Source organism: Mobula hypostoma, chromosome 4, assembly GCF_963921235.1.
Source record: "Mobula hypostoma chromosome 4, sMobHyp1.1, whole genome shotgun sequence".
NCBI lineage: Eukaryota > Metazoa > Chordata > Chondrichthyes > Myliobatiformes > Myliobatidae > Mobula > Mobula hypostoma.
This window is the reverse complement of record NC_086100.1, coordinates 127,013,145-127,028,391: the sequence shown is the minus strand read 5'-3', so window position 1 is coordinate 127,028,391 and position 15,247 is coordinate 127,013,145. Positions and strand designations below refer to the sequence as shown.

Here is a 15,247-nt window from a genome sequence, read left to right as displayed (position 1 = left end):
GCAGGGAGGGGATAGGCAGGAAAGGTGAAGAAGGAATAGGGGAAAGCACAATGGGTAGAAGAAGGAGGCGGAACCATGAGGGAGGTGATAGGCAGCTGGGGGAGGGGGCAGAGTGACATAGGGATAGAGGAAGGGAGGGGGAGGGAATTACCCAATGTAAGAAGCGAGCAGGGTAGGAACAGCAAACAGGAAGCGGAATGCCTCCTTCTTGGGTTGGGCTCTGCCATCAAGAACAGGTTTGTCTGGTATTTCAGTAATTCTCTTTATGGAATAAGTGACCAACGGGGGCTGACTCCAGCTCACGATAGTCATCAATGCACAGGTCCCAATCCTAGAAGCTTTGGAAGAAGTCGAGATGATCTTGTACTTCAAGAATTCTGAAAATATCGCACAGTGTGACACCAAATAAACACATCAGCATGTTTGAACATAATCTCTTTTTCCATAGATTACTCTGCCAGGTTCACTGAGAGACGACAGAGAAGTATCCCATGAAACTACATTAATATGTTAGGTTGAGCATCACCTAGCAGGTTCAGACAAGGACTCTTTTACACTTACTCCTACTTAACTATCTCTCTTTTTATTCAGAGTTTTCTTACCTCAAGACAAGCTGCAGCATGACATCCTCACAATTCAGACTTATGAGGGTTCTGAACAGAGCCAGAGAAACGACACACAACTAGGAGGGAAGTTTTGAAAAAAAATCACCCTTTAACGTTACAGACATTTGCATAAATAAAACTGCTTTGGTTTATGACGACCTGAAAAATTAAAAGTTTTAATAAATACAAATCTATAATGGAAAACGTTAGAGTCTAAAATTGAGAATATGAAAACAGGACACTTAGAAAATATTAACTTGATTAGATAAAGTCCTCATGGATTTATGAAAGGGAAATCAAGACTGGCAAAGTTATTGGAGTAGTCCTTACACATGTAATTGGTATAATTCATCAGGGAGAACCAATCAATATGGTGTGGTTAACTTTCTTTACTGACAACTGCTTCCTGCAATCATGCAGTCATAAATTTGATCAAAGACACAAGAGGTACTGCAGATGCTAGAAATCTACAGCAATACACGCAATGTGCTAGAGGAGACCATCAGGGTCTTGGTCTGAAACGTCGACCGTTTATTCCCACCCATAGATGCTGCCTGGCCTGCTGAGCTCCTCCAGCACATTGTGTAGTGTGTGGCTCATCAATTTTAATCAAGTTCACCACTAACTTCCATCCTGCTCTCAAACTCACATGGTCATTTCTGACACTTCTCTGCCTTTTTTGGATCTCTGTCTCCTTCTCAGAAGACAAGCTATCCAGTAACATTTGCTATAAACTCACTGGCACCCACGGCTTCCTAGGCTATACATTTCACACCCAATCTCTTCTAAGGACGCCATCCCCTTTTCCCCAGTTTCTGCATCTGCCCTCAAGATAAAGCTTTCCATTAATTATATGAACAACATTTAGTCAAATATAGAGCTGGAGAAAATAAAGAGAAGGAATAAATAAAGTTCTTCATTTCATATTCTGATGAAATATCACAGACCTGAAACTACTTGACCCAGTGAACTAGCAATTTCTGCTTCAATGACAAATTTAAGCAAAATAGGACAAAAATCTTCATCATGATTTCTTTCTGGGTAAAGAAGGAAATGTCCCCTCTATTCTGGTCTGCATAGGGTATACTCACTTTCAGTGTGGCATGGGTTACTGCACATTTATGGACAAGAAACTTGGCTACATCTTCCCTTATTCAGTTCAGACATTGAAACTAATGTCCTGTCCCCAATGTCTCCACAGCAGAGGAAATAAATCTAACAGATGAGTGACAGGACTTGTTCATCTGTGGCTTCTAATTATTTAATGATGGTTGAAATTCATGCATCATTTTTGCCGCAGCCTTGCGCAGAAATTGTGTGGAAGAAAGGACATCAGCTGGGTACACCATCACATACATAAAACAGCAGAGGACCTTACCCGAAAGGGGGTGTTAATTCGACTGACAAGCGTGTCTAAAATCGGCACGTTTTCATGCTCGTGCAACAGAATGAAGCTCAGGAAGGTCTGCAACATTGCAGGCTCCGAGATGCTGCGGAGGAACAGATCCAAGTACGCTGTTGTGGTCATAACTTCTTCGACGGTGGTCTGAAATCGATCAAAGAACCACATCAGTGATAAAGGGAATGCACTGCATAAACATACCTCAGAGTTGCAGACAATCCTCGCTACTCAGTGGGTTAGATTTGTATCCTTGTGTGAATGAGGTAAAGTGAGAACTAGCAAACTCCAAACCCCTCACCTCTCTAAATGTTTAAGTCCATTTACATTAACAACAAATTGTCACAGTATTGTGTTTCTAAGGCTACGTCCACACTACGCCGGATAATTTTGAAAACGCCAGTTTCGAGTAAAAACGACAGGCGTCCACATTAAGCGTTTTTCAAAATATCTCCGTCCACATTAGGCGGATATTTGGGCGAATCTCCTCCTACCGGGCATGCGCAGGACACACAGAAAACAAGCGAAGAGGAAACGGTATACTTCGTGCGCGTTTGTCCAGTTACAGAGTAGAGAAACTTTAAAGGAATTGCTCTTGCACAGGAGGACTTAAAACTTAAAAAGGAATTGCTCTTGGCTCTCGCACAGGAGGACTTAAAACTTAAAAAAAACAAATACTGGAGCGTATGGAGGCAACCGACAGGGAGTTCACAGACAGTATAACCCAGCTGACGACGAACATTGAAAAACTGACTAACTCTGTTACATTAATAAAGCACCTTGTTAAATGTATAAAACGTCTGCATCAGCGTTATCTTGTATTTCCATACAATGTTACATTAGGCTGTTACACATCTATTGTCAGAGAAGTACTTGCATAAATAGGTAAACTACCTTCATACAAGCAAGGACAGAAAACAGGGCGAAGTGAGTATACTTATTTACTCAGTAAGCTATGGGTCAACTGGCTTCAGTCTCGTCCGTCTGTTCTGAAATTGTTAGGTGGTTGCGTTCAAGAAAACAACGAACATCTGTTCCAGCACGTCATGACAGCGTTTTTAAATAGTCAAAAAAACTCACTTTACAATTTAACTCTCACGCCGTTCACACCGACTGCGCGTTATAACACCTTGCGCAGTACCAAGCAGAAGCAGAAAAAAACAACATTCTGGTGTTGTCATGACAGTGTTTTTAAATCTCTCCGGTTACCCCGTACACACTACGCCGGATATTGAGCGTTTTCAGATTTATTCACTCTGGAGAGTGTTTTTGAAAATCTCCGTTTTCGGGGGCTGAAAACACCGTTTCAGTGTGGACGGGAGGGCAAAACGAAGAGAAAAAGCTTCGTTTTCAAAATTATCCGGCGTAGTGTGGATGTACCCTAACACACAGGTGTCTGTAGCTCTATCAGCAGAGCCCTTTTGTCATTCAACATCTGGGGAGTACTTCCCAGTCCAGTTCATTACAACTAAGTAACAGAATGGAGGGCGCATGAAACCATTCACCAAGTACAGGTTTTCCCTGTTATCCGAAAGTAGAGCATTCCTATGAAACCTTTCGTGAGCCGAAATGGCGTAAAGCGAAGAAGCAACTGCCATCAATTTATATGGGAAAAATTTTTGAGCATTCCCAGAGCCAAAAAAATAACCTACCAAATCATACCAAATAGCACATAAAACCTAAAATAACAATAACATATAGTAAAAGCAGGAATGATATGATAAATACACAGCCTATATAAAGTAGAAATAATGTATGTACAGTGTAGTTTCACTTACCAGAACCGGGAAGATTTAGCCAAAAACCGATTTGTAGAGGAAAAAGAAATCGGTACGTACACCCATGCGCACGTACATGCATGCACAAGGCTTCATGGTCATGGTAGTCTTTCTCAGGGTAAACACAAGTTTAAAGCGCTGCCGCTATAACGGCTCGCTGCAAAACAAACGCTGAACTCTATTTTCGCTTTTCGCCTTTTATTGTAAAAGCGAAAATCCTCTTCGGATTTCTTTTGGTTAGCGAAAACAGGTACTAATGTAGGTCTTTTGTGAAAGCAAAGTGGCGTAAAGCGAACTTTTGTAAAGCGAGAGATACTTGTATAACATATAGCATTACACCTGGAATTTTCTGTAAATACAAGTATGCTTTCTCTCCCCAACACTGTTTGTGTTAAATTGAACACAAGATCCATTTAGCACATGATTAAGTGTTCCCACTGTTGAAGTGTCACCTACTGGGAATTGGAAGCATCATTTCTGGGTGAGAATCATGCAAACTAGGTGTCATTGTCCACTGTCATTATCTACTTTACACCGTAAATTGAATCAAAAGGTCACAGCCTGCAGTTTTCATTTCTCACTCACGTAACACGAGGATTATACCACACATTAAGTAAAAAACCAATTCTGTTGAAGGGTCTCAGCCCGAAACGCCATCTGTACTCTTTTCCATAGATGCTGCCTGGTGTGCCGAGTTCCTCCAGCACTGTGAGTGAGTGTGTGAGTGTGTGTGAGAGTGTGTGTGAGAGTGAGTGAGTGAGTGAGTGAGTGTGTGAGGGTTTGTTTGTTTGTTTGTTTTGGCTCGGATTTCCAACATCTGCAGATTTTCTCTTGTTTGTCATGAATTAAAGGACCCCGCTGGGACATCATATTTATAAGCAATGTCTCAGTATTTATTTGCTGAAGTGGGGAGGGGGGAAAGGAGGGGGGAAGAGGTGGGCAGAGGGGCAAGGGGGTGAGGTGGGGAAGAGGGTTGAAGGCCCTCTCAGCAATGCTCTCACTTCATTTTAATAATAATAGAAATGCACATCTCTATGTTTCCATCCTCACTCCACCGGCTTGAACTCCAGGCTCTTGCTCCCATCAATTTCCATCCCCAATTACTCATTTCTCACAATTCATGCCCCGTTAACTACACCCCAGACCTCACCACCAGAAGCCTCAGTTTGTCTCTCATCCCAACCACAGCCACTATTCTCAAAAACAAATGGAATTAATATAACACCTTAGTGCTTCACAGGAATGCTCCCTATAAAAACTGGATATCAAAACTGGAGATATTAGGGCAGATGCCCAAAAGCCTCATGACGGGAAAAACTTTTAAGTTTCAGAGGAAATTTGGGAAGAGAGTTGAGAGACTGATGGAGAGGAAATTCCAAAGCTTCAGGTCTTAGCATCAGAAGGCGTTGTTGCTATGGTGACACGATTAAAAGTGGCATCAAGCATAGAGCCAAAATTGGAGAAGGACGAAGCTCACAGAGGCTTAGATTCTTTTATCTACTCATTTTTCAGGTGGTGGAAGTCAGGGTAAGGACATCCCTGGATGCCTTTGACAAGATACTGGCGTGTCCCTTAAGAGGAAGTGTTTTACAATAGGAAGGTGGTGGTCTTTGATTAGCCACTGTGATCACAGGATTATGTCAAGTGACCAACAGCTTCTGATAGATGCTGAGGAGACAAAGCTAAATAACACTCAAATAAAACTAGAGGACATAGATTTAGGATAAGGTGGGGGAAGAGATTCAGAGAAGATCTGAGAGGTGCCTCCTTCGCCCAGAGAGTGGCAAGTACCTGGAATGTAATGCCCAAGGGAGTGGTTGGAAATGGGTTGCTGACAGCATTAACAAGTGACAATGTACACATGGAGGATTATGAACCAAGTGCTAGACCATGGGGCTAGTATGTCCCAATGGTCAAAGTTGATGAGTTGGGCTGAATGGCCTGTTTCCATTCTGTACAATTCCATGATTCTATGAAGGGAATCAATGGCTAAAGTTCTGTTCTTTTGAAGATACCAAACACAGAGCCATTGCCTCAATATACAAACATTTGTAAATCAGGAAGGGGTTGCTGGTGGAGGGGTGTGGAAGCCAAGAATCTTTCTTGATCATATCTGAGCAAATATTTCTGGAGCATCAAGAGATACCATCGTAGATCTGCAATCACACAGTGGAGTGGGTTATCCATTTCAACTTCACCTGGAGATCATCACCATCACAGAAGTTGCCTGTGTGAATCTGCATGCTCTTCCCATGACCATGTAGATTTTCTCTGGGTGCTCCTATTTCCTCCCACATCTCAGAGGCATGCAGATTGGTAAAAAAAAAATTGACCACAGTAAAATGTGCCAGCCCTTCTGCTCCTCCCCATCCCTCCCCCCCCAGTATGTAGTGAGTGACAGAATCTGGGGCCTGTTGGTGGAAATGTGTAGTGAAGGAATATAACTAGGATTACATTCATAAACACTCAGTGGCCACTTTATTAGGTACTTCCTGTACTTAATAAAGTGGCACAGAGTGTATTTTCATGGTCTTCTGTTGCTGTAGTCCACCCAATTCAAGGTCAATGTATAGTGCATTCTGGTCTCCTGCACATCTCTTTTGAAACATGTGGCTATTAGAGTTACCGTGATCTTCCTACCAACTTTAACCAGCCTGGACATTCTCCTCTGACCTCTTTAATTAACAAGGTATTTTCACCCGCAAAACTGCTGCTCACTGGATTTTTCTTTGTCTTTTACACCATTCTCTGTAAACTCTAGAGACTGTTGTGAAGTTTGTGATATTCAAACTACCCCATATGGCACCAACGATCATTCCACAAAGTCACTTATATTACATTACTTCACCATTCCGAGTTTTGGTCTGAACAACAACTAGACCTTTTGACCAAGTCTGCACTGAGTTGCTGCCACATGATTGGCATATTAGATTTTTGCATTAAAGAGCAGGTGGACAGGTATACCTAATAAAGTGGCAACTGAACTCAAGATTAATGTAAAATAAGAGTGTTGTGTATATAATATTTCAGTGATATTGTAAATATATTAAGCATTCTTATTTGTTTAAATAATTATGTAACAGGTTACATGCATAAATATGCGATACGTGTGCACCTTGCTTAAAGTAAACGAAGTCAGACTCACATTTTGGACTCCTGTGTCTTCCCTTGAATTAGTTTGATGTTTTGAAGTTACAAAACATAACAATAGCAACAAGGATGGGACTGGAAAAATTGAAACATATGAAGGGTGAAATAGAGTTCAATGAAAATGCCACACCCAAGTTTTACAAAGCCCTTCTGGTTCCTTATACCATCTGTATTAAGCAGCCAGTGGGCTAGGGCGCCAGAGACTGAAGGAACTCCTTCCAAGGTTGAGTCGAGTCCATGAGCAACAGCAGTGGTCCCAGTGGCCAAGAATGGGTGTATCAGAATCTGTGGTGACCTCAAGGTCACCATCAACCCAGTACTTAAAGTTCATCAATACCCTCTGCCCAGGATGGAGGATATCTTTGCAAATCTGTCTGGAGGGAAACAGTTCAGCAAAGTGGACTTAGCTGAGACCTACCTATAGGTGGAGATAGAAGAAGAGTTCTAAGTGTTTCTCACCATAAACACTCACAAAGGGTATTATCACTATAATAGGCTTATCTTTAGAGTAGCAGCTGCACCTGCACTCTGGCAGAAAGCTTTGGACCAGATGCAAGGCAGCCCAGGCACTCAGTGTTACTTATTCGGATGACAAGAAATATCTTCAAAACCTCGTCACTGTTAAGAAGATTAGAAGATTATGGGCTTAGAGCATGACGTGACAAGCATTATTTACTGTGATTACACCACTGACGCACAAGAGTGTTGAGAAAATTCAAACAGTGGTGGATGCCCCAAGGCCAAAGGGCATGTCACAGTTGTGGTTCTTCTTTAGGATTTCTCAATGAGTATAGCAGGTTCCTGCCAAACCTGGCTACTGTGCTCAACCCCTTGAACTCATTCCCACAGATCAGGAAGAAATGGCAAAGGACAAAGCAGAGTGAGGTGGCTTTCAGAAAGATAAAGGAAATGATGATGTCAGACACCGTACTCACACACCATGATCCACATCGTCCAGTGCAGCTTGCCTGTGACACTTCGCCTTATGGTATAGCTGGGGGTGCAGTCAGGTCACATGTTGTGAGTGATGGAAGTGAACGCCCCATAGCTTTTGTATCACGTTCCCTTACTGCTGCATGGAAAAATTACGCACAGATTTACAGAGAGGCCTCGGCTCTGGCTTGGGGTGTAAAACGTTTTAACCTGTATTTGTTTGGGAGAGAGTTTGCCCTCATTACTGATCATCAACCACTAGAGTGAATTTTCATCCCACTGAAGGGTGTTCCACCGACAGCAGCAGCACGAATACAGAGACGGGATCTCTTTCTTGGAAGACACAATTACGTGATGAAATTCAAGAGGACGACTAATCATGGAAGTGAGAAGAAGAGGAGAAATTGCCTTTAAACTCACGAGAGAGCATAGGCCATCAACCTTTCGCCGTTGATGTTTCTGTTAGCTAGCTCGACGCTCAACCCAGCACGGATGGAAAGAGTGCACGGGAGCCGGCTGGATTCGAACTCGGGACCTTCCGCCCCAAAGTCCAGCGCTGATGCCACTACGCCACCAGCCGGCGAATCATGGAAGTGCTGATGGATTATCCTGTTCATTCTTGCAAAATTAAATGTGGGAAAAATTTACAAAAGAGTACACTCATTTTGACATATTCTCCCTAATGCAAATCGAAAGTTTTTCTATTACAGCAGAGATGATCCAAAAGGAAACCAGAAAATACCCAACACAGTTACAGGTCTACATGGCCATCCAAAATGGCTGGAATGTGCAGCAGAAACTCATGCTCCCTCATTTTGTTTTTACCAGCACTGAGATGAACTTGCACTTGACTGAGTTTGCCTTGTGTGGGGATTATCAGTTGCACCATCCAAGCTGAGAGCTACTGTAACTGCTGGAGGGGCTACATCTAGGCGTGGTTAAAATGAAAGCGTTGGCTCAAAGCCATGTCCTGCGGCCTGGGATAGATCAGCAAATCGAGCAGCTTGTCATGCACTGTGCAAGGTGCCTATCCATCCCTGGGAATAGCCTGCATTGCCCTGGCAAAGGGATTTTGCCAGACTATTCATGGACACACATTTCTCGGTAGCGATGGATGCAGCTACAAGGTGACCAGAAGTGTTCCCAATAGCCGCCACTACAGCCTCGCACACTGCTGATGTGCTGAGAAGCCTCATCGCAAGGACTGGTGTTCCAGAGCACATAGTCAGTGACAATGGTGCACAGTCTGTGGTGGAACAGTTTCAGTCATTCCCAAAAAATGAATGAAATAAGACATATTACATCCGCCCCGTACCACCCAGCGGTAAAGTTGGTCCAGAGTCTAAAGATGACACTGCGAGCAATGCCAGCAGATCACTCTACACTGACACTGAATCAGAAGCTTGCCAGCTTCCTCCTTGAATATCACAATGCAGCACACTCCACAGTCAACAACTCATCAGCTATGCCGTTCCTGGGTCGTCCCTTGTGTTCACGCTGGGATCTCCTCAACCTTGATCTCGGGAGGAGTACGTAGGACAAACAGTGAGTCAAATTGGAGACTCCTCAAGCAAGGAGGTTTAATGTTTCATTCCTTGACAAGCAGTCCTGACGAGGAACTGGAGATGATCAAAACTGGGTACTCGGAAAGATTAGGGACAGAACAGGACCACTCTCTTACACACTGGAGATTGTTTCTGATATCATTTGGAGGCAACACCGTCGATCAGTTGAGGAGAGCAGAATCAATTGTTAGAGAAGAAAGGTGGCCAGGTCTATCAAAACCAAACAACAGGAATTCTGCAGATGCTGGAAATTCAAGCAACATACATCAAAGTTGCTGGTGAACGCAGCAGGCCAGGCAGCATATGTAGGAAGAGGTGCAGTCGACATTTCAGGCCGAGACTCTTCATCAGGACTATCTGAAGAAAGAGTGAGTAAGAGATTTGAAAGTTGGAGGGGGAGGGGGAGATCCAAAATGATAGGAGAAGACAGGAGGGGGAGGGATAGAGCCAAGAGCTGGACAGGTGATAGGCAAAAGGGGATACGAGAGGATCATGGGACAGGAGATCCAGGAAGAAAGACTGGGGGGGGGGGGGACCCAGAGGATGGGCAAGAGGTATATTCAGAGGGACAGAGGGAGAAAAAGGAGAGTGAGAGAAAGAATGTGTGCATAAAAATAAGTAACAGATGGGGTACGAGGGGGAGGTGGGACCTTAGCGGAAGTTAGAGAAGTCGATGTTCATGCCATCAGGTTGGAGGCTACCCAGACCGGAATATAAGGTGTTGTTCCTCCAACCTGAGTGTGGCTTCATCTTTACAGTAGAGGAGGCCGTGGATAGACATGTCAGAATGGGAATGGGATGTGGAATTAAAATGTGTGGCCACAGGGAGATCCTGCTTTCTCTGGTGGACAGAGCGTAGATGTTCAGCACCACTTCCTGCAGTCTCAGAGTCAACTCCTACCACCACCCAGAACCTGAGGCTGTTTAACAGTCACAAGTCTCACCTGCCAAGCAGTGACTCCCCCTTGTCAGTAAAGACGTTATCCCACAAGAGTAATAAATCCTACACAGCAGTTAAATTGTTAGGTCCGAATGGGACAATTTAAACTTGCTATGCTGTGGATGTCTGCATAACATTAGTATTATATAGTATATTGTGCATATGGTTGAGATGCATTCTATATTGAGTTGAAGTTTGCAGCTGAGCAGGGAGGAGTGTTGTACATTTAATATTTCAGTAATATTTGAGTAATATTATAAATATATTGGTTGATTAAGTATTCTTGCTCATTTAAATAATTCATTACGGGTTATATGTATCAATACGTGAATAGTATGCATCACTCTACCACGTGATACAAGCGCACCTCGCTTAAAGTAAACACAAAGTTAGGCTCACGTTTCGGGTTCCTGTGTCCTTTGAATTAGTTTAATGTTTTGAAGTTACAGAAAACAAAGTGCTTGACACACACACACACACACACACGTATATTCAGACTGTGTTTTTCTATTCTATCTTTCACAGCTGCTCTTATGAAAAGCTGGTGGTTACACAACCGCAAGCGCTCTTCACCCTTGTCCAGCCGACTATTACTCATACGCAAGCTGTGCGTAGAGAAACAGAGACAGATACTGCAAGCTGATCTGGTGCGCATTTCTCCCTTCCTAATCCAGGTACTTTGGAACACTATTATCATCATCTCTCACCAGCCAACTAAAAAGAGAAAAACCCAGCCACAAATTTCATCTTAAAACTTCAGGAAAGATTTTATAGTTTGATTTGCAATTAACAGTTTCTCTCCAGAAGCCACTGAAGTGTGGCAATCGAGTTCCATACGTGCCAACAGTTCACCTTTTCCTTGTAATACTAAATCAAGAACAATAGCTTTATTGTTGACTAATAATTCAGAAAGGTGTATACCTTTTTGAATGATCAGACAAGACAATAAAGCTAGAACATACTGCACAGAATTTAATATTATTTCACAGAGGTTAGAATACCCATGGAAGAAGTCGCAAGCCCTGCCAAATGCCTATTTCTACATTCCACCCAGGTTAAACATTTTACAGTATAGTTTACTCTGGCAAAATTTGTACCGGAATTCATGGCATACATCGTACTAACTTTGTGAAGTGCAGGAGCCATGACGGGCACAAGGAATCCGTTGTAGATATAGTTCACAAGTTGATTCTTTATCAAGGGATGAGCCACCTAAATCAGAAGCACAGATTGCAACATTAAACAAATAGTTGAAGAAACACCCAGCATACTTACAACCAGCCTTCTTTCATCAAAGCCCAACAGAATAAGAAAGCACTTAGAAAATTTATTGGATCTTCCAAATTAGGAATAAGGAGAGTGCACCTGTTTTTAATTTTACCTGGTGCTCTGGTCATTTTATCCAAAAATAGAACTCTGTTGAAATTCTGATATCAATTTTCTTACTTGTATCCAGAACCATATCCCGGGGCTGGTGGCAAAAAGCTTTTTGACCTCATCAGTGACTGCCTAATAGGTGTAATAATAACAGGGTTGTTGTGGTGGGAGATTTTAATTTCCCAAATATCGATTGGCACGTTCCTAGGGCAAGGGGTTTAGATAGGGTGGAGTTTGTTAGGTGTGTTCAGGAAGGTTTCTTGACACAATATGTAGATAAGCCTATGAGAGGAGAGGCTGTGCTTGACCTGGAATTGGGAAATGAACCTGGTCAGGTGTCAGACCTCTTAGTGGGAGAGCATTTTGGAGATAGTGATCACAATTCTACCTCCTTTATCATAGCATGAACTGAAGGCCCTGTTTTCCTGCCGTGTCACTCTGTGACGGCAACTCTCAGACTTCAATCACGCTCCCATTAGAAAGAAAATGTAATAAATCAAATAGACTATGTTACTCGTGGGTTTTTAAAATCAGGGAATTGCAAGTAAAAGAATGACCAAGTTCCATTCTGTAAGGAAGTCCTGTAAAAGATGGTTCAATATGAGATTGTACAGTCTGGGATTAAAATAATGTGGAGAAGTGATTGGAGTTTAGAGACAGAATTACTTTCAAATAACACTTTTGCTGTAAATGCGGTCGAGATATTGGTATTTTTGAGAACTGTGATAGAAAGATCGTTATAGTGGAAACTGAACAAATATGGTGCAGGTTTTGGGGTTAAGTAGCAGTGAGTAGGGAAAAAAAATTATACAGTGGGGGGATCTTAGGCCTGAGTGCAAAATTTCTCAAAGAAATGATTTTGAAGCCCTTTGTCATAAGACAGCTAACATAATAATGTCTGAATATAAAAATAATGGCTTTCAATAAAAGAAAAACAAAAATCACCACAGTGCTGGCAATTAAATCAGCTCTTATGTGAAACAATTCTGCAAAACGTTTTCTTAAATTCATCTGTTATCTCATTTAGTTTGCCTTTTTCTTTTAGAAAAATGAATGGACTTGCCTTTCAACCAATGGTTTGGTGGGAACCTGAACATGAACCAATCTAATACCCTAAATATGAAACAGAAAATATGCTGGGTAAAGTAAAACAAGTGTAAAATGCACTCAGTTCTGGTTTACTAGCCAAATACTTTATAAAACTGCTTATCTAAATAGGAGACAATACTAAAGTGTGATCTTTATGGAAAAACAGTATAATACCTAATGCAAGATTTAGCAAATACTAGGTTCCGACATTTTAACATTGTAAGCTTTAACAAACTGTTGGCAAATAGCTTCTATCTCTGAAGGAGGTAATATATGTAAATAAAAATTTGGGGTAATTTAATTTTCTAATTTATATTCTGTCTTCTTCTGGTAAGATGGCCATAGTCGTAGGCTCTCCAGCGGTGTAATTGTTCATCCTTTGCGTCCCTTTTATGATCACGACACTGCTGGATATTAAGAACATCAATTACTGCAGGTCTGCCCCACTAGCAAGTTTCTGGATAGCAACAGAACTGGACTTGTTGCATACCACGTTGTCACCCGGACTTGTGTACCATTGTTGTGCGAAGATGGTGCGTGGTCCAACAAATGACGCAAATGATTGTCCTGGACGGTTTTATTATGATTGCAAGACCTTGTTGGACATTAGAAACATAGAATTCTGCAAGTCCAGTTCACTTGTTCATTGGCGAGACTGACGGTGAGGGAGCTGTGGTGCCTTGGTTGCTACACAGAGTAGGCCCTCGTGCAGCCGTCCAGGAGAGGAAATGCGGGAGGCGTTATGGGAGAGAACGGAGATCTCTGTGGATGCTCTGGATTCTGTGCTGGGTTATAGCCTTGCCCCTCCCATGTTCACACGGCAGAAGACAAGCTGGACTGCATTCGTCTGCAGCTGTACTAACACATGATGAGGAACTGCTGCGTGCTTGTTCTTGCAGAAACATGGCTCCAGGACATCATCCCATGCACTGTCAATCTACTTGGGCTATATATTTTTTTGTGACTATTTTTTCTGTTATCGTGCCTATCTGTACTATATGCTGTGTAGTGTGTGTGACTGTTGGTACTGTGTTTTGCACTTTGGCCCGGGAGGAATGTTGTTTCCTCTGGCTGCATTTGTGTGCATGGTTGAATGATATAACCACATAACAATTACAGCACGGAAACAGGCATACTGAACTTGAACTTGAAAATATTAAATTTTTCATGAAGACGTTGTATTATAGATTAATTTTGTCATGCAACCTCAAGCAAAGTTCAAAAAAACTTAAGATTCATAAAAACATTGCAGGAAATTTGACATGGGCTGAATATTAGACAAGATTCATGGGATGAAAAATGACATGGTATTTATGTATGTTGCTGAGCACATCTTTACCTGTATTACAGCGTTACAGAACTCCAGGGAGTTCATAAACTGTACCAACGCTGGAATATGCATCCAGTCCTCGCGCTGCAGGTAGTGCCACTCATCGGATCTCACCTCCAATTTAGTCGGCAATGAGGAGTAGAGGCCACTAAGCCCTGTGGCCAACACCTGTGGGTCAAATAATAGTGAGGAGAAACACTAAACAAAAGCCTTGTTTACTGTTAAACAATATCTATGGAGAGAAAAGCCGATAAGATATGAAGACCTCAATAAGTAGAAACAATTAGGAGCTAAATATGCAATCTGTTGCCCATTTGTTTTAATCTTTAAAATTCTCATTAAGTTGTGAAAAATAGATTTTTTTATTGCACACTGCATTACACATTTTTTTTTTACACACACACACACACCAGATCTGATGATCTGACACCAGATCCAATTTCCTTTCAGTTTGTTTAATCTTAAGTGTCTGTGTGTTATCCTCACTAGGACTGCCAGCCAAAACTAACCACCTGTATTTCTGAAGGTTTTCAACCACCCTATAATAATTACTGTTCATAATTTGCTTACATGTCCGCATTTCTCTTATGAAGTTTGGACTCTTATTTGTTGACCATTGTCGCATTCACACAGACGGACAAGAAGGAAAAAAAATAGGCTTTTACATAAAAAGCAAGTTTCAAGCCAAGAATTCTATAACCACAAACAGAAAAAAAACAGCCATTTATACAATAAAGTAGCTGCACAGCAATTTAATTGGGAAAGTTAAAGGACAAACAGAATGTGATTTTTGTTCACAAAGTTTGCAAAAGCAGCCAGTTTCAGAAATCAACTTTATGTACCCCAAGAACACAGAACGACATCCAACATGCCACTTTTCAGAGTCTAGTGTGAACTTCCTAGCCAACAAGGCCCTCTGCAAATAGCAATAGAATTCATAATTTCAAGAAACCTCTGGGTCATGAGGCAACGCCCAACAAAAGCAGGCACCTGATCTGTTCTACTGTTTATGTACTGAGAGGAGAACCAGGTTTCAAAGTGACTGGTAGTCCCAGCTCCACTGCAATCTCAAGTTGATACA

At 42.0% G+C, this 15,247-nt stretch overlaps 1 protein-coding gene across 6 annotated transcripts in view; it reads right to left on the bottom strand.

Moving 5' to 3' along the window:
- Positions 1 to 15,247, bottom strand: part of fhip1aa (FHF complex subunit HOOK interacting protein 1Aa) — a 140,920-nt gene that overhangs the window by 48,646 nt on the left and 77,027 nt on the right. For all 6 annotated transcript variants that reach the window (XM_063046469.1, XM_063046470.1, XM_063046467.1 and 3 more), the window contains 4 exons: positions 14,176 to 14,334; positions 11,496 to 11,582; positions 1,984 to 2,151; positions 603 to 682 (listed from right to left, as the gene is read on the bottom strand). In XM_063046469.1, the coding sequence (XP_062902539.1) occupies positions 603 to 682; positions 1,984 to 2,151; positions 11,496 to 11,582; positions 14,176 to 14,334 (494 nt within the window). The remainder of the gene's footprint in view (positions 1 to 602; positions 683 to 1,983; positions 2,152 to 11,495; positions 11,583 to 14,175; positions 14,335 to 15,247) is intronic.